This window comes from Schistocerca serialis, chromosome 6 (genome assembly GCF_023864345.2).
Source record: "Schistocerca serialis cubense isolate TAMUIC-IGC-003099 chromosome 6, iqSchSeri2.2, whole genome shotgun sequence".
Taxonomy (NCBI): domain Eukaryota; kingdom Metazoa; phylum Arthropoda; class Insecta; order Orthoptera; family Acrididae; genus Schistocerca; species Schistocerca serialis.
This window is the reverse complement of record NC_064643.1, coordinates 481,562,024-481,582,852: the sequence shown is the minus strand read 5'-3', so window position 1 is coordinate 481,582,852 and position 20,829 is coordinate 481,562,024. Positions and strand designations below refer to the sequence as shown.

Below are 20,829 nucleotides of genomic sequence, written 5' to 3'. Positions count from 1 at the left end.
AGTCTCATTAGTAGACCTGTTGCATTTTCTCAGTGATCTGCCAATAAATCCTAGTCTTTAGTTTGCTTTAGCCACAACATTATATATGTGACAGTTACAAATAATTTATTCATAATTGTAATCCCTAAGTGTCTACTTTTGTACATCGCCAAGATTGCAGCTCTACAGCTATACAGGGTGGTCCATTGTACGTGACCGGGCCGAATATCTCACGAAATAAGCGTCAAACGAAAAAACTACAAAGAAACAAACTCGTCTAGCTTGAAGGGGGAAACCAGATGGCGCTGTTGGCCCACTAGATGGCGCTGCCATAGGTCAAACGGATGTCAACTGGTTTTTTTTTAAAATAGGAATCCCCATTTTTATTACATATTCGTGTAGTACGTAAAGAAATATGAATGTTTTAGTTGGATCACTTTTTTCGCTTTGTGATAGATGGCGCTATAATAGTCACAAACATATGGCTCACAATTTTAGACGAACAGTTGGGGTAACAGTTAGGTTTTTTAAATTAAAATACAGAACGTAGGTACGTTTCAACATTTTATTTCGGTTGTTCCAGTGTGATACATTTTTGTGAATTTATCATTTCTGAGAACGCATGCTGTTACAGCGTGATTACCTGTAAATACCACATTAATGCAATAAATGCTCAAAATGATGTCCGTCAACCTCAATGCATTTGGCAATACGTGTAACGACATTCCTCTCAACAGCGAGTGGTTCGCTTTCCGTAATGTCGGCACATGCACTGACAGTGCGCTGACGCATGTTGTCAGGCGTTGTCGGTGGATCACGATGGCAAATATCCTTCAACTTTCCCCACAGAAAGAAATCCGGGGACGTCAGATCCGGTGAACGTGCGGGCCATGGTATGGTGCTTCGACGACCAATCCACCTGTCATGAAATATGCTATTCAATACCGCTTCAACCACACGCGAGCTATGTGCCGGACATCCATCATGTTGGAAGTACATCGCCATTCTGTCATGCAGTGAAACATCTTGTAGTAACATCGGTAGAACATTACGTAGGAAATCACCATATATTGCACCATTTAGATTGCCATCGATAAAATGGGGGCCAATTATCCTTCCCCCCCATAATGCCGCACCATACATTAACCCGCTAAGGTCGCTGATGTTCCACTTGTCGCAGCCAACTTGGGCTTTCCGTTGCCCAATAGTGCATATTATGTCGGTTTACGTTACCGCTGTTGGTGAATGACGCTTCGTCGCTAAATAGAACGCGTGCAAAAAATCTGTCATCGTCCCGTAATTTCTCTTGTGCCCAGTGGCAGAACTGGACACGACGTTCAAAGTCGTCGCCATACAATTCCTGGTGCATAGAAATATGGTACGGGTGCAATCGATGTTGATGTAGCTTTCTCAACACCGACGTTTTTGAGATTGCCGATTCCTGCGCAATTTGTCTGCCACTGATGTGCGGATTAGCCGCGACAGCAGCTAAAACACCTACTTGGGCATCATCATTTGTTGCAGGTCGTGGTTGACGTTGTACATGTGGCTGAACACTTCCTGTTTCCTTAAATAACGTAACTATCCGACGAACGGTCCGGACACTTGGATGATGTCGTCCAGGATACCGAGCAGCATACATAGCACACACCCGTTCGGCATTTTGATCATAATAGCCTTACATCAACACGATATCGACCTTTTCCGCAATTGGTAAACGGTCCATTTTAAGACGGGTAATGCATCATGATGCAAATACCGTCCGCACTGGCGGAATGTTACGTGATACCACGTACTTATACTTTTGTGACTATTATAGCGCCATCTATTACAAAATGAAAAAGGTGGTTCAACTAAAACATTTATATTTCTTTACGTTCTACACGAATATGTAATAAAAAATAGGGGTTCCTGTTTTATGAAACGCAGTTTATATTCGTTTGACCTATGGCAGCGCCATCTAGCGAGCCAACCATAGCGCCATCTGGTTTCCCCTTCAAGCTAGACGAGTTTCGTTCTTTGTAGTTTTTTCGTTTGATGCTTATTTCGTGAGATATTTGGCTCGGTCACTATCAATGGACCACCCTGTATACTAATCGGCAGTTTCGATTTAATGACTGGTAAAATACAGAACTGTGATTCGCTGTTTTGTTTTAATGGCGGGTAAGATGCTACTTGATACAGCTAGGCTAGTTCTGTCATTTTACCCATTTGTATAATTTCCTGATAGCACAAACAGGCCAGTTCCAACATCTTGGATTTTTTAGTATCTTGCCACTGCCATCTTGGATTCTGCCATCTTGGACTGTGATGTCATCCTCTCTGGTGCTTGTCGCACTAATTTGTCCCATAAAAATACATTGCTCTCCTACTTCTATGGAATTCCACTACGTCATAGGTGATGGATGTCACTGCATCCTCCACGTGAGTAACGCAACAGATTCAGAACACAACATGACCCCGAGAGTGTTCTGTCACACACCTGCACGCATACGAAAGCACTTCGAGTAAGCTTCGTGATCGTAGTTGTATTCAACTGGAGTTTAATAATCCATCGTTCTTGTTAAGCATAGCCACATTCCTCTTTTAACTCTCATCATTGTAAGAGGTCATATTTTAGTGACTTTCTGGAGTCTCTGATCAGCTAGTAGTCCAAGGAACGAGATTGTGTTTTTTTAGTTTCAGGTCGTAAAGTCCTAAAGTTAAATACTATGTGAACGGAAGACAATGACTGACAGTGATTTGCTTCGGGAATTTCTACCAATCGTAATCGACTTCACAATAACCAAGAACGTCATTTCGTGTCACTACATTCAGTGACCTGATACCGCAGAATTTTGTTGTTGATTAGAATATCCAACATTTGTAGTTGACTTCTAGTAACATTAATTAGCATCTTGACTACTCATATGTTTTTTACTCTCTGTCAGAGGATTTCCCAAATCACTTATTGAGAACGTTTGTTGCAATCTATGAAACTAAGGCCAGTTTATTCAGGGAAATCATTTGCTTTTCAGTTGTTTCTATTACTGTAAAGGCGTATCTATGAGTCAACCGAAGCGCCGTCAGCGACATGTAATTTCACATTTATTTTTAATTTTCGGCTGTTGCTCACGCAACCATTCTATTATATACATGTAACAGGACAGCCTTACCCTCCCAATGGGCTCGGTTCGGCCTTTTGTGAACAGACCTAGATAATGAAGGCAGTGCATTGGAATTCTACAGGAAAGCAACTCCATTCTTCGAAAACACCTCATATTAATTTCCTTGCTAACTAGCCCCAGTATTTTGGGAAGAGATATTTATCCTGAAGAAGTTAAGTATTTTCACAAAAATTAATTATTAAAGATAAATAAACAATGATGTCTAGATGGAAAATAAAATAAGATAGATATAATTGTAGACAAATAAGATATATTTCAAAAAATGGTATTCGATAATAAATTTTCGTACCAGTAAGTGACGTATCTTTAAGAAAGAACTATATGTAAAAAAGCGACACTTGAAGTAGCTTACACAAGCGAATATAACTAGAGAAATGTTTAACATTCGCGAGCAGAAAAATCACAGAAGGAATGGTATTGAAATAATGAGTCATGGCGTTCAAAGAGCAGAAAATGCCAATACGTCTTTGAAATAGAAACGATCTCTGCCGATGAGTTGCATAACAGACTGTAGAAAAGTAAAGCACACGCCATGTGCGTAGAGAAAATCATGAAATATTAACTCAACACACGTGTTGCCGCAGAGGTAACGCTCATACGAAGTGGTTCAAGTTCAGGTCATAAATGATTAATACAACATTGAGGGATTATCAGGTTGTAGACAGGTATCTGTCGGCAGAACTGTCTAGAACGACTGTAATCCATAGGATTTTTTGTTAGAGACAGGCAATTAGCAATTGAAGACTATACGGTTATTAAACTGTATCTGTAGGGAAACAGAGCTGATTGCCTAGAGTAAGAAAGCAGGAGCTCTTGATTCAAAACATCGTTTAGAAACAACTCACTTATGCGTAAAATGGTTCAAATGGCTCTGAGTATTATGCGACTTAACTTCTGAGGTCATCAGTCGCCTAGAACTTAGAACTAATTAAACCTAACTAACCTAAGGACATCACACACATCCATGCCCGAGGCAGAATTTGAACCCGCGACCGTAGCGGTCACTCGGCTCCAGGCTGCAGCGCCTAGAACCGCACGGCCACTCTGGCCGGCCGTAAAATGTATTCGGTGCCATTAAATGAATGTGAGAATTGTCGCCTTCTGTGTTTCTCTTGCGGAGCAATGTATATTAGTGCTTCCGCATCCCATCACTTGCTCATTAACGCCGTGACGGTACGCAGACATAGAAAAAGTGTGTCGGGAATGCCTTACAGAAACATTTCTGTCCTGTACATTCACTCATTTCTGTTGCCATGCTTTACGAACAATAGAACTATCACTTGAAAGATACTGAGTACTAGTATTGTAACAGCATTTTCTTCGTATTAGCTAGGGAACATGTGAACATGAAGTCATTAGCAAGGCATTACACTCCAGAGACGAAAAAAATGAAGCTTCGCAGTGGTAGTTCTTACACTATTACGTGGAAGCTAATTACGTATCGCAAGCAATAAAAACGCGAAAGCTAGGCATGAAAAAATGTTTCAAGGTAACGGTGAAAGGATGTAAATAATAATGACATAGAAAAACAACTCGATATTAATAGCGTTAGAAATATAGCCAATGAAATTTGAATTAAGTTATAACAAGAATCAAGAACGAAAGAAGACCTCTGAGAACTAGGAACTAGAAACGAAAAGGCGAAGAACGCAACGCAGGCCGGAACAATGATGGGCACCATAACAAACATACGCAAATTACTTGAAGTGAAGAAGACGAACATTAACATTATATCGTCAGATACCCGATAATTTTCGATCTAGTCATAATCAGATCTGTGAAAGGGCAAAACCTACATAAAGAGCGAGTGTTGTTGAACTAAACCAACTTAATTTGTATCGAGAGATAGTGCACAGGAAACAACTGATACACATGCCATAAGAAATTATGAGAAAACATACACATTATCTCTCCAACCATAGTGCTTCATTGTGTAAATACCAAAATGATAAACTTGTAGAGCCACGTACAAAGAGGAAATGAATACCGCCAGGTAGAGCCAGAACAACTAGGGTATCAAATCTAATACTGAAGGTCACGAATACGACAGTTACCCGTTAAATAGCAATGTTAAATATCGATCATATAATTACAAAGGTAAAAATGGATGTGCAGTTATAGATTCATTGGATTCAAAGCAAGGTAGAAGCTGATTACATGCAAATATTGATGCCATTGATTTATCAAATGAATTAAAGGTGCATGAGTGATGCACGTTCAAAATACAAGTCAAAGAGTAAAGTGAGCCGCATTATACGACAGTGAAATATATAAACACGCTGATGGCTCAAAACATTGTGGCCATCTGGACTACCTTTGGAATGCAGTAGAGCAGAAACTCTGAGGGGCGTGGGTCGACATGTCCTTGCTAGGTTTCCGGAGATATGTGACGCCAGACATCGCGCAAGTCACGCAATTTCCGTACATTACCAACCGGTGGTTTGTGGCAGCGAAGCTGGCGCCCGATAGTTTCCCAGATGTGTTCCATCTGGCCCGAATCAGATGAATTTGGTGGCCAAGACATCAACCCTGAGATCACTATCATACTCCTCAAACCACTGTAGGACAGTTCTGGCCCAGTGACACTGACAATTATCCTGATGGAAGAGACCATCGCCGTCAGACAAGATGTCAAGCATGAATGGAAGAGGCTGGATCGCAGTCATTCTCAGATAGCTCATAGCTGCTATTGTGTCTTAGATTATTAACACAGATCCCACGGAAGCCCAGGTGAACGTCCCTAGCAGCATAACACTGGCCCCATTCGCCTTCGTCGGTGAGGCGGTGCATGTTACGAGCAGCCGTTCGCCCTAATGATAGCGCATCCCGACACGATCATCAGGGAAACCTGATTCATCCAACAAGGTGACAGGTTTCCATTAATCCATTGACCCTGTGTCCACTTCCATCGCAATTACCGGCGTCTGTAGGTCGACATGGAAACACATAGGGGTGGGCTGCTGCTGAGTCCTTTGTTCAACAGTGAGCACTGAACGGTGTGCTTCAGAACACTTGTGCCTGCGCCATGAGTGCACTGTGCCGTCAGATTCATCACAGATCGCCTCCTACCCTGCTTTACGCTGCGATCGAGCCAGCAGCCTCTACGGTTTCTGATGAAGCGTGAACGACCAACACCGCCGTCCTTCAGTCACTTTCGATGGGTTCTCACGACAGTAGCACCCCGAACAGCCGATCATCTTCACCGTCTTCGAGACGCGTGTTCCCAGGCAATGGACCATAACAATCTATCCTTCGTTAAAGTCTCTTATGTCACTCAATATAGCTGGAATTGTTCCCCATTCGCCTCTGGTCCGCTTACATAGTTTCCTTATTATGTCACATGCCTCCAACGCCATCAGGTGGAATTCAGTCTAGATATCGGCAGTGGTCATAAAATTTTAGTTCCTCAATGTATGTGCATTCTACAATGGAACCTTCAGTTGAAGTCAATACGTAAGCTGCTACATATGTACTTTCGGTTTGACCACAAATCTGATGTTGACGATGCTGAAACCGTAACATGTAAGTGGAAATCAAAAAAGAAAAACTTTGCTGATCACTGCAGAGTTTCTATAAGAGGTGAACAAAAAGATTTCTTTTAACGGCGTTGTTACAACCTATAGGCAACGCAGCACAACTGTGATGCGAGCCGAGTGGTCTAAGACGCTGCAGTCATGGACTGTGCGGCTGGTCCCTGCGGAGGTTCGAGTCCTCCCTCGGGCATGGTTGTGTGTGTTTGTCCTTAGGATAATTTAGGTTAAGTAGTGTGTAAGCTTATGGACTGATGACCTTAGCAGTTAAGTCCCACAAGATTTCACACACATTTGAGCATTTTTGTGATGCGGGTATACAAACAGCGACATTTAGGCAAGGGATTAGTGTGGCATTCGTGCCTTTCCGACGTGCGTATGGTAAATGCTACAACCTGAACTATGGCGATATTATTTCCAAACACGTCCAAAAAGCACTAATATGCAGTTATTCGTTTCTTGGCTTCCGAAGAACAATCACTGGTAGACATCCATGGAGAGTTAAGAACGGTTCCTTAAAAAAGTTCCTTGAGGAATCGACGACTCCTGTCGGAGGATACATTAAATGTACTGGCAACTGCGAATAACGACGACCTTCAACTGTAGAATGGAATGACGACAGTGAAAGTTTATACCGGACCGGGACTGGAACCCGAATTTCCCGTTTATCGCGAGCTGTGTGGGCTTCACGGTCGCACATCTTGTAGGCATCTTTTTAAAAGATTGAGAATTGTTACAACAGTCTCACAGTACATTTACTCACTAATGAAATTTGTTCTCAACAACATGGACCAGTTTAAAAACAACAGTGATATTCATGATTATAATACCAGAAAAAAAAACGACTTACACTATCCTTTACTCAACCTACCTTTGGCACCTAAAGGGGTAATATATGCTGCTATAAAGATTTTCGACAAATTATCAGATGAAATAAAATATCTGACAGACAGCAGCAATAGCTTCAAAAATAAATTGACATCATATCTCCTTGACAACTCCTACTATACCATAGATGAATTCTTGAATAGAAATAAATAAATTTATAAATATAGTATACGCATTTTGTGCCATTTAAGGGAATGGGGTAAATGATAGAAATATTAATCTTTAATTCTGTATTGTAATATATATATATATATATATATATATATATATATATATATATATATATATATATATATATACTCCTGGAAATGGAAAAAAGAACACATTGACACCGGTGTGTCAGACCCACCATACTTGCTCCGGACACTGCGAGAGGGCTGTACAAGCAATGATCACACGCACGGCACAGCGGACACACCAGGAACCGCGGTGCTGACCGTCGAATGGCGCTAGCCGGCCGCGGTGGTCTCGCGGTTCTAGGCGCGCAGTCCGGAACCGTGCGACTGCTACGGTCGCAGGTTCGAATCCTGCCTCGGGCATGGATGTGTGTGATGTCCTTAGGTTAGTTAGGTTTAAGTGGTTCTAAGTTCTAGGAGACTGATAACCACAGCAGTTGAGTCCCATAGTGCTCAGAGCCATTTTTGAATGGCGCTAGCTGCGCAGCATTTGTGCACCGCCGCCGTCAGTGTCAGCCAGTTTGCCGTGGCATACGGAGCTCCATCGCAGTCTTTAACACTGGTAGCATGCCGCGACAGCGTGGACGTGAACCGTATGTGCAGTTGACGGACTTTGAGCGAGGGCGTATAGTGGGCATGCGGGAGGCCGGGTGGACGTACCGCCGAATTGCTCAACACGTGGGGCGTGAGGTCTCCACAGTACATCGACGTTGTCGCCAGTGGTCGGCGGAAGGTGTACGTGCCCGTCGACCTGGGACCGGACCGCAGCGACGCACGGATGCACGCCAAGACCGTTGGATCCTACGCAGTGCCGTAGGGGACCGCACCGCCACTTCCCAGCAAATTAGGGACACTGTTGCTCCTGGGGTATCGGCGAGGACCATTCGCAACCGTCTCCACGAAGCTGGGCTACGGTCCCGCACACCGTTAGGCTGTCTTCCGCTCACGCCCCAACATCGTGCAGCCCGCCTCCAGTGGTGTCGCGACAGGCGTGAATGGAGGGACGAATGGAGACGTGTCGTCTTCAGCGATGAGAGTCGCTTCTGCCTTGGTGCCAATGATGGTCGTATGCGTGTTTGGCGCTGTGCAGGTGAGCGCCACAATCAGGACTGCATACGACCGAGGCACACAGGGCCAACACCCGGCACCATGGTGTGGGGAGCGATCTCCTACACTGGCCGTACACCACTGGTGATCGTCGAGGGGACACTGAATAGTGCAAGGTACATCCAAACCGTCGTCGAACCCATCGTTCTACCATTCCTAGACCGGCAAGGGAACTTGCTGTTCCAACAGGACAATGTACGTCCGCATGTATCCTGTGCCACCCAACGTGCTCTAGAAGGTGTAAGTCAACTACCCTGGCCAGCAAGATCTCCGGATTTGTCCCCCATTGAGCATGTTTGGGACTGGATGAAGCGTCGTCTCACGCGGTCTGCACGTCCAGCACGAACGCTGGTCCAACTGAGGCGCCAGGTGGAAATGGCATGGCAAGCCGTTCCACAGGACTACATCCAGCATCTCTACGATCGTCTCCATGGGAGAATAGCAGCCTGCATTGCTGCGAAAGGTGGATATACACTGTACTAGTGCCGACATTGTGCATGCTCTGTTGCCTGTGTCTATGTGCGTGTGGTTCTGTCAGTGTGATCATGTGATGTATCTGACCCCAGGAATGTGTCAAAAAAGTTTCCCCTTCCTGGGACAATGAATTCACGGTGTTCTTATTTCAATTTCCAGGAGTGTATATATATATATATATATATATATATATATATATTAGAAATCTTGTTTCATATGTTCATTTCTTGTGCACTTGACACGTCCCACATCACAACGGCTACCGTACTGCGTGACTGATCAATGGAACACGCAACTAACTAACTAGTTGTTGGTTTACCAATTTTTTTTTTTTGTTGATGTCATTTTGTTCTGTATTGTTCGTTGAGTTTTTTCGGGGCGGACGTCCGATGACACCCGTTCTGGCTCTTCGTTGGTCCGTTCACTCAGTTTTTTATTACAGAGGTTAGCTAACTCTCTTATCTACCAGGCTGAGCTACCACGCCGGCGCCCACTTGACTATCCGTGCACGACTCACAGACAGACCCAAACTTCTGTACGTCGTCAACCATGCGTCTACGACCTGGGCTCGTACATCCATTAATTGTATTCCCGCACAGGTCAGACGTTGTATATGAAAGTCGCTTGCCCGGACATGCATGCACGTCCAAAGGAGCTTCGTATCGTAATCAGAATAACGCATGCATTGCAAAATCGTTTTTCTCTGTCGATATCGGGCAAGCTACTTTCAAGTACAGCGTCTGACCTGTGCGCGAATAAACATAATGGATGTAAGAGTCCAGGTCGTAGACGCCTGCATGACGAGATATGGAAGTTTGGATTTGGCTCTGAGTCGTACACGGACAGCCAAATGATAGAGCGACCGCTAGCGATAAGCGGGAAATGTGGGTTCGAGTCCCGGTCCAGCACATTCCATTCTACAGCTGATGGTTGTCATTAATCATAATTGCGAATACATTTAATGTATTTCATAACGGCTGTAGTCGCCGCAGAGCCTGTTCCTTTGGACGTGCATGCATGGATGCACCTGTCGGAGGAGGATGGGGAGCAGGCAGTTACGGACTTTTTCATGCAGCAGGACACGGTGTGTTTCCAGACGGGTATCTTCAATCCGGTGCGTCCGTGGGAGGATTGCCTCAATACTCACGGCGACTTTACCTGATTGGCCAACTGTTTCTGGACTCCTCCGCCTTCTAATGGAAACTTCGTGACCACCCCCTATAATAAATATGAAATCTGTCGCGGATATCTAAAAGGAATTTTCAGCTTCTGCTGCAAATTGAAGAGTTTGTAAATACAAAAGTATTTCACTTAATCAACCAGCAACTCAGAATAATGTGGCTAGAAACGGAAAACCTAAATAGCTGCAGGAAGCGAGCTGAATCCCCCTCAGGATTTTCTCAAAGCTGTTAATCTTCTATTCCGTTCATGGACACCTAACACATTCCGTTTCTACATGAAGATGGTATCTGTTCTTTCGGACATGATCTTCTTCAGTGCGGATCCACTCACATTGCTCAAACTCTTACGGGAATCGGTAGATTGACTGCCGTGAGTAATGTGAGCAGGGGCTCTACAAATGAAGTGTGTGGACAGTAAGTTGGAAATGTGGGCCTCACGGGGAGCGTGCCAGAGACAAGTCGCTGCAGTCGCTCTGTCCTCAGTATCCTCGGTGGCTCAGTGGAAAGCCGTCACGGTAGCTCAGCGTGTTCGGTCAGAGGGTTAGCTGCCCTCTGTAATAAAAAAGAAACTGAGTTAATGGATGAACGACGAACTTAAACGGGTGTCTTACGACGTCCGCCCCGAGCAGATGCAACGAACGAAAACGAACAAAAATGAGATTTAAAAAAAAGTCGAATAGAGCGTCTGCCCTGTAAGCAAGAGATGTCGGGTTCGAGTCTCTATCGCGGCACACATTTTCAATTGTCTTTGTTGGTATATATCAACGGCTGTAATCAGCTAATGGTCCAGATTTCATTGTAATTTCAACATTCTATTTCTGTCGGTGCACTGTCATCTACCTCAAAAACTTTTTTCCGGTGATGGTGATCTTGACGAAACAAGAACGTTGTATCCGTATCTGTTATCATGCAGGGTGGTCAGAAATAGTCTGAAAAGCTTACAAGGTTACGGCAGGGTAGGTTGTGCTGAGAAATAAATGGCAAGAAAAAAATTCGAAACGTTGGACCTTTTCCGAGTCAACTGGCCAAATGGCTCTGAGCATTATGGGACTTAACATCTGAGGTCATCAGTCCCCTAGAACTTAGAACAACTTAAACCCGAGGCAGGATTCGAACCTGCGACTGTAGCGGTCGCGCGGTTCCAGACTGAAGTGCCTAGAACCGCTCGGCCACACCGGCCGGCCCGAGTTAATTAGCATTGAAGTTAGCCAGTCAGGGTGTTGCGCACAAATTCAAGCTGCCCCTCAGAGACGCTGTCACCAAACTTGTTCTTCGTTTGGTTTCCTAATACCCAACAAGAGAGCGAGTCAAAAACTGGACGAGGGATGGTAGTAAAGATCGAACCCAAGCCAAAGGCTGAGCAGTTGCTTGTGCTGTGATCAATGGTATGAGTACAACTGACACTAACTGACTCTCGCAGGCCGGTTGAATTTGCTCGCACAATGGTCTGATTGGCTAACTTCAATGCTAGTTAACTCTAAAACGGCGCAGCTTCCCGTTTTTTTTTTTTTTCTTAACAAATTTTTCCCAGCGCAACCGACCCTGAAATACACTTACAAGCATTTCAGACTGTTTCTGACCACTGCACTTGAGTATGGGCAGTTCCCAGAAGTAGAAGTGCAAATAAAAATAATTTAGAACACAGTCTGGTATAATAGTGCCCTTGACCATATTGTCATATTACAACGAGAAGCGCCCAGAAATAACTTACTGCTATCATTGTGCCCTTTCTGCCAGACTTCAGTGTGAATCTCAGAGTTGGTATAATATGCAGTCTACTCACGACGACAATAAGAACGGAAAGTGTCATGAGATTTTGTCAACCATGAGCAGGATCTCGAACCATGAATCGTGCTCTCGTGGGTAGCTGAATTTCTGTTGTTCGGACTCAGTGGGGCCTTTCAACGAAGCGAATGCTCAGTTAGTGAGCACACATCTCAGTCATTAACGTACAGTTTCTGATTTTACTTCCCAGGGCTTATCCACTGCAACTTCTGCCTGCCCGTTGTCCGGAGGCGGCGGCCATCATGCTGATGATCCTCAACAACCTAGACCCGGCGGTGGCGCAGTTCCCACACGAGCTCGTCACCTACGGGGGCAACGGACAGGTCTTCTCCAACTGGGCACAGGTGAGAGATACTTTTGTACACGCTTGTTTGAGTTCTTGAGACCAACGTACACACCGTTTCTTAATACACAATGAAATAACCACAGAACAAATGACAGTTCACAAAAAACCTGAACAACCTATGTTGGCGTGAGCGAACGAAACTGATTGTCGAAGAACGATACCAGAAAGTTCGTAAGTCGACGCAAGGTCGTAATCACCACAGCAACAAATAGTTCTTAAAGGATGTGTACAGTCTTCACTCGGCGAGCGATGTGACTGTATAGATGCTGGCCACTGATTTATAAGGGCATTCTGGCCTCTAGGTGGCAGGAGCAGATGACTGGCCGGAGCGCCACCTTCCACGAGTTGCTGGGTCCACAACCTCTTTGTCTGTCGATAACGTCGATATTTTCCTCATCGATATCAACGTAGCTGTCCGGGTGAGACACAAGAGAGACCGTAGCCTGGTGCCCGGCTGCTAGAACAAACTATTCTACTCTCACCCACTCCAAACCTTGTAAAGGGTCTTGACTAACCATTTGCCCAACTCACTTCGCATTACCACGTCTACAACGGTTTCCGTGAACTGTAGAGAAATCATGACCACAGCAATGACGAAGAAAAAAAAAGGAAGTAATTCGAAGAAAATGTGATAAATGATGGATCACACAATGCATTTATTTAACTTGGCTTTCAGATTTTCATTGCAGTCATCATCAATAGAATTTGTGGTGTACTGAAATAACAAGAAGATGATTATGAAGCAATAGACTCAGAACTGACTCAGTACACGCCTTTAGCCAATTACGGCTTATCGAACATTGATTATATAATGAGCCACGTGAAGATTTCATCCGTTTCACTGCCACAGACGAACAGACAGAAGTCTTGAAATTTCTCTACCGTGTCGGAAACACGAAGGCTGACTTTTTCGTGCATGACCAGAAAATCAATCACATCTTGTCCGGAGTTGTAAATAATACGTACGATCCACAGGCAAGACCTACGCAACAATACAGAAGTTCACAATCTTGAACATGACTGTTAACAGCAACTGTGAGTAAGATTCATTTAATGAAGTAAATAGTCGGTCGGTTGCCGGAAGTTTATTTATTTAAATTTTACCTAGGTTTCGACACTGATATCAGTATCTTCTTCAGATCTACCTTATGTTATCTAAAAATAATAACAAAACAAACAATAATTTCTAGCTGCCAGTTATGATGTAAAATAATTAAAAATTCTCTGAAGTAACAACTTACTCGGATAGATCACTTAAATCGGTTAACATGAATCACGACCTAACCACCTCAGGCCACAAGCAGTAGTTATAATTAAAACCATCATTAACACTGTAAGAAAAAATTACATACAGAGCTTCCGTAAAGCACACCGCAGAAGGCGACACATGTTGCGAGCAGATGCCGTAAAAAAGTGTTTATCGTACAAAATGACATTCGATGGACTGTCAATATTTTACATCCAAGAAACTGGAAGGGCATTTAATATTAGATATAAAGAACATCTTATAGGTAAAAAAATTTGAAACTGCATCATTTTACTTTCACAGAACATTTGCTGAGGTCAGGCCATAATCTAAAGACCCGTAGAAATTGAGATCTTGCATAAAGGAAAGAAAGGACGGAGATGAGTTATATAAAAAGATATAGAGATTTTTAGATACACGATAAGAAAAGACGGCCTTCTTTTAAATGAACAGTTACAATCGAGAAACAGAGGCTTCTTTAATAATTTCAAACCGTTATTTGCGACTGTGTAAATATTTTGCGGTTCCTTGTTGTCAGAACCACTTCCTCTTTCGTAAGCATTGTCTTTCTCATAGACAATATCCTAATATTTTCCGTTATTTTCACTAGATGGCATTAGCCTTTACTAGACTGGTTTGCAAAAAAAAGGGCACTCATACCTAATTTCTTAACGTCATATTTAGAGATTTAATTTCCTCTGTAACTCCTTACCAGAGAAGCATGCAATTTACTTCTAACATAGATTTTTGTACCTATATGTTATTATAAAATATAGTAGTCAGTTCATTTAAGACTAGATGGTACTTTTTTATTTTTCATTTCAATTACCTGTTATTATTTTATTCACAGTTACACTGTTTTGTACTAGTAGCAACATATATTATTATCTCTTTGGTACAACGGTATGTCGGTGACGAAAGAGAGCTTTTTATTACGGCATCAGCTCACATCGCGTTCTACGGTAGTTAATGAAAGCAGTGTAGCAACACGGTCTGATCACATTACTGTGAACACCGTCTATGTTCGACGTTAAGGTAAATAACCACTCACAGACGGAAGGGGGTAGCGACAGCAGTGGAGGGTATATAAAGTGTGTCGGGGAGGACGAGGACAATAGTTCAGTCATAATAATGCTGAAACGGAGCGATTTATCTGACTTCGAAAAGGACACGGCTTTCGGCCCAACGGCGGAAACATTTCCGAAACGGCTGTGCTTTCAAACCGTTGGCGTCCCGCCCTAGTTATAGTGGTAAAGTGAAGTGGCGTTATCCAAAACCAGAGCTGAGGAAATTGTGGTGCACCACGGGCCATAGATGACAGGGGTGAGCCGCGAAGATGTGCCCGGCGAATAGACGTCCAGCTATTGACAACTGACCAAGCACTTAGACCAGGGCTTAACAACTGGCCGGTTTTGAGCGCGAGTACTCGCGTCTGCTCAGGCACGTGCTCGCGAGCAGCTGCAAGGTCGCTGTGTTGGGAGGGAGGGGAGGGAGGGGAAATGCGCGCGCACGCAGCTCTTAACGGTCACTTCGCTGGTTAAGAATCATGTGAAGTCGCCGTTGTGTAACCCCAACCATGCTTTCGCAGTTCAACCCCATTGGGAGGAATTGTATCTCTTTACTGAAAAAGATGGTGTTGCAAAATGTTTAGTAGGTCACAAAACGCTGAATTCTTTTACGAAATTTAATTTGCAGCGACATTATATGTCGTACCACGCGAAAGACTACGAACGTGGAAAATGTGATTGACCAGATCGTGCACAGGAAGTTATTAAACTTAAAAGGAAGCTATCCGAAGAAGATCTGGACGACGAAGAAAAATCAACTGAGGCAGCTCTCAGAGTGGGTTACAAAATTGCTTTGCTTTTAGCAAAATCCCTGCGCCCCTTCACTGATGGCGATTTAATAAAAGAATGTTTGGTAGTTGCAGCGGAACATTTGTGTCCATCTCAAGTTGAATAGTTTCGGATTGTGCCATTATCTAACATGACCATTATGCGTCGCATACAGGACATGGCAGACTACGTCCAGAGCCAGCTTGCAAATATCTGTAAAGATTTTATCGCGTATTCTCTAGCTCTGGACAAAAGTGTTGATATCAGCTTGCCATATTTATTAGAAGTGTTAATAGAGATCTTCAGGTGAGGGAGGAGCTCCTCGATGTAGTAGCCATGAAGAACACTACAACTGGAGGTGATATTTTAAGTAGTGTTGAAGAAAGTGTTGAAAATATGGTATTGTCGTGGAATTCTTTAGTTTCAGTGTCTACAGATGGTAGAGGCATAGACTAAGCTAATAGAATTATGTGGCACGTGTACATTCTCCTTTATTTGTTTCATTTGTCGCAGTAATAATTCGTGAGTGCTATCCCTGCAGGTGGCCGCGGATTTACATCGACTGGCGGCAGCTGTTGTGTACCCCACGTGACTCTCCCCACTCTCCGCTCTGGTCCGGTAGTGGGGGTAGCGTGCTCGCGCTCGGTGCTCGCGCCTTGCTGCTCACAGCTTGCTCCGCGAGCATGTATGTTGTGAAGCCCTGACTTAGGCCAAGGGGCTACCAACAGTGTTACCTGAACGACCGTTCAGCGAACATATCCGCGTAAGGGTTTCCGCAAATGCTGCAACTTGCACGGCAATGCCGCAACTTGAAGTCCGCTAATTGGTGCAGGAGGGCTTTTCAGTCACGTTTTGTGTTCAATTGGACCGGTGGCCACAGGCATGCACGGCGTGAAATATCTTAAAGCAAGAACCCTGCAGCCGGGAGGAAGCGTTATGGTGTGCGGAATGTTTTCGTGGCTTTCCCTGGCTGACATCGTCATTCTGGAAGGCACAATGGGTAACACAGATACGCATCTATACTTCGGAACCATGTCCACCGCTACATGCAGTTTGTTTTTACTCAGCATCTACCAGCAGCTCAACGCATCGTGTCAAGTAGCTTGCACTGTACGTTCAGATAGCCTAAATACCACAACATCTATACCTCGGAACTATGTCCACCTCTACATGCAGTTTGTTTTTACTCGGCATCTACAAGCTGGTCAACCAGACGCTTCAAGCAGCTTGCAGTGTAAGGTCAGATAGCCCAAATACCACAGCACTGTCCGACTGACCAATATCTATTTTTTGACACTGCTTGCATGTGATTCTCTACACACTACTCTGTGCCAAGGGATGTAATTACACATATATTGTAATCTGTGGCATCATTACAACACTTCCTTGCGGTACACTTGAAACTACCTTTCACCCTGTCGATTTTCAAAACTGGCTCTGAGCACTATGGGACTTAACATCTGTGGTCATCAGTCTCCTAGAACTTAGAACTACTTAAACCTAGCCAACCTAAGGACATCACACACATCCATGCCCGAGGCAGGATTCGAACCTGCGACCGTATCAATCGCGCGGTTCCGGACTGCGCGCCTGAACCGCTAGACCACCGCGGCTGGCATTTACTAAAAGGCAGCACGGAAATGTACTGAATATCTCGCGGAAATGAAACCGAGCGAGGTGGCTCAGTGATTAGCACACTGGACTCGCATTCGAGAGGACGACGATTCAAAACCACGTCCGCCCATCCCTGATTTAGATTTTCCGTGATTTCCCTAAATCGCTTCTGGCATATGCTGGGATGGTTCCTTTGAAAGGGCTCGGTTGGTTTCCTTCCGCATCCTTACCTAATCCGATGGGACCGATGACATCGCTATTTGGTCCCATACCCAAAATCAATCAGCCAATGTCCGCAGCTCGTGGTCTAGTAGCTATCGTTGCGGCCTCTTGATCACGGCCGGGTTGGGGATTTTCTCTGCCTGTTTGTGTTGTCCTCATCACATCATCATTATCATCATCATCATATGTGACAGTGGCTAGATTGGACTGTGTAAAAAAATTGGAATGTGTGAACATTGTGACTTTGTACGGGCGCTGATGACCGCGTAGTTGAGCGCCCCACAAACCAAACATAATCATCATCATCAACCAACCAACCGGAAATCGAGGAACACGACAGGAGCGGTTGTCTACGGCTCTCTGGATCTCGTAGACGAGCAGAGCGAGCTGACCGTCCCCAGGCCTCTGTCAGCGAATCCATTTTAATTTTTGATATAGGAGATTTTCTTTCTCCAGAAACGTGAGTGTAAACCATGTTGCAAGTTCCAAATGCTTGTAATTCGAAGAGCTTTATGACTTTGCTGCACTAATATCACACAGGCTATTAGGAATGCTTTTGTAGAGAAGTAGGGGAAGCGATGAGTTTCTGTATGTACCGCGTGTCGTGTGCAGTTCTGGCTGGTGATGCGCTATCTGTCTTCGCTGGAGCGCGACCAGACGCTGGTGCTGTACTCGGGCCACCCGCTGGGGGTCTTCCCGTCGCCCGCGTCGGCCCCGCGGCTCGTCATCACCAACGGTATGGTGGTGCCCAACTACTCCACCAGGAAGCACTACGACGACATGTTTGCACTCGGAGTCACCATGTGAGTACGGAAAACATTTCACTAGCTTTTGGGTTGTACAAGGACGCGGTGAAAAGAAGTACCTCTGAATTTTTTATTCTGTTCTCAATATCTGTTGTGGTATTACGCGTCATGTACAGGGTGTCAGTTATTGAACTATATGAAATAAAATCGCCATAACTTTTGAACAGTTTGCGTTACGACGGTCAAATTACACGACTGGCCGCGGAGCATGATGGGAATTATTACGAACATTGTTGTTTGTTTAGTGACGAAGCTCACTTTCATTTGGACGGGTTCGTCAATAAGCAGATTTGCCGCATTTGGAGGACTGAGAATTCTCATTTTGCGATCGAGAAGTCTCTTCACCCTCAACAGGTGACTATGTGATGTGCAATGTCCAGTCATTGATTAATCGGTGCGATATGCCTTGATGGCACAGTGACTACCGAATGGCATGTGAAGGTTTTGGAAGATGATTTCCTCCCCATTATCCAAAGTGACACTCATTTCGACACAATTAAAATCCCTGGGCTAGCAGTACTGAGAGGATGAGATTATATTTGTGGAATGGGGCCATAATAAGTTACTGTCAGTTGCTCTCAACATACAAACTTTATTTGTTAAAACACACAATCACACAAGCAAGAATCAAAAACTCTCAAGGTTTTAACGAAAGACCTCCTTTGATTTATCGGCTGAAGGCCACATCGAAAATCCAAGGCACAAGGCCTAAGCAAGAAATTGAGGTACAGGAGTTCTTCTGGAGGCTTCACTTCTTTAGAAAAAATTTTTTATCTTCAATATGAATAGGCTGATGGCCTTAGCTTAAATTTTTCCCATAGAACTCGGCTGAAGGAAACACATTAATCAAGAACAGTGTTACGGCTTAAGGCAGATACAAAGATTTTCAATGTTTAATCTAAATAGCTTGAAAACTCGGCTGAAGGCCGCATATCAACAAAACAAGTTAACGGCCTAAGGCCTAGGAAAAAGAGCTTTCAATTTGAAAAGGCTGAAGGTCTTATCTTAAAATATTTCGTGTAAAACTCGGCTGAAGCCCTCATACTAAAAATAACAATCTTATGGCGTAAGGGCAAGACAAGGATTTTGAATTTTGAATTTAAGAGAGATTACAACTCGGCTGAGGCCACACACCATGCAGAGAACAATTTTACGGCTTAAGGCCTAAAAGAAAGAGATTCTAAATTTCAACTAAAATAGGCTAAAGGCTTTATACTAAAATGCTTCACATGAAACTCGGCTGAAGGCCACATACGAAACTCAAACAGTCTCACGCCTTAATGCCCAGACAAAAAATTTCAAATTTTTAATTTAAGCTGAAAATATTTCTTATGCATTAAAGCCTAGACAAAAATTTTCAACTTTTGATTTGAAAATGCTGAAAACTCGGCTGAAGGCCACATACCAAACAAGAAACAATTTCTCTTTTTTTATGGCTTAAGGCCTAAGAAGAAAAGCCATGCAATTTTAATAAGCTAAACCTCGGATGAAGGTCACATAGAGTACTTAAGACTAAAATGGAAATCACTATGTAAAACACAAGGAGCGGTGCTCAGAAGGTGCCAAGGGTCGACCTCGGAAGGTAACACTGACGCACGTTTAGGTGAGATAGGCAACCAGAACGACAACCTCTTAATCGGAAGGCAACCCAACCGAAAGCCAGCTGACGAACTAAACAACAAGATCAGTTCTACTCCACCCGACCAGCAAAACGACAACAAGATGTCAATAGCACAACGTTCTGGATACTGGTGCCCAATCCAGCCAAGTGAGTATAAACGCCCAAAACTACCAACAACACCTCAGCTGTCGAACTACACGCCGTGCTGGACGAGGAAAATACACTGCTGAAAACTAAGTCAACGACCAGGGCAGGTTATGGGAACGTCAACGGCCACAAGGCAGAAGATACCGGTGGTATACTTCATTAATGAAGGAATGAATTAAATCATGTTAAACACCACACAGGAAGACGGTTGCAATTCTAGCCGACTTTAATGCACACACGTTGTTGCTCGCGGGAATCTCCCACAAAGCGCCAACCAGGATCAAACGAAGAGATGTGATAGCAGTTGGGGCTTGATAGTAGGTTAAGTGAGCACTCAACTTTAGTGTGCAGGATCGGTGGGCGACGATCTTCCTAACCCTCATAAGAAGCGCCTCACAACTCCAACCGCACGAGCACGCCGCCAGCGGCTCCGGCCTGACTCCATGCCACGGAGACGTCCTCGCTACTCTGCCCCACCCGACTGCCACGCACGGCACACCCGGAAAATATATGCGCCACACCAAAGATAATACAGCAGTACTAGTACCGATAGACGCTGCTGCTGCCACTCACGGAGAGAAGACAGCAACGTTATCGGGGTAACCAAAGAAGAAATAAGACAGTACTGGACTGCAACCAATGATAAAAAGCAAGGCATGAGGCGAGCCAGCCACGGCTCAACGATGTGGCTCATGCAAGACGGAG

The 20,829-nt window shown here is 44.2% G+C and overlaps 1 protein-coding gene across 1 annotated transcript in view; it reads left to right on the top strand.

Annotated features, from left to right (window-relative positions):
- The window catches only part of LOC126485129 (urocanate hydratase-like), a 390,077-nt gene that overhangs the window by 29,701 nt on the left and 339,547 nt on the right, over positions 1-20,829 (top strand). The window contains exons 3-4 of the mRNA XM_050108773.1: positions 12,478-12,631; positions 18,163-18,353. Coding sequence (XP_049964730.1) covers positions 12,478-12,631; positions 18,163-18,353 — 345 coding nt within the window. The remainder of the gene's footprint in view (positions 1-12,477; positions 12,632-18,162; positions 18,354-20,829) is intronic.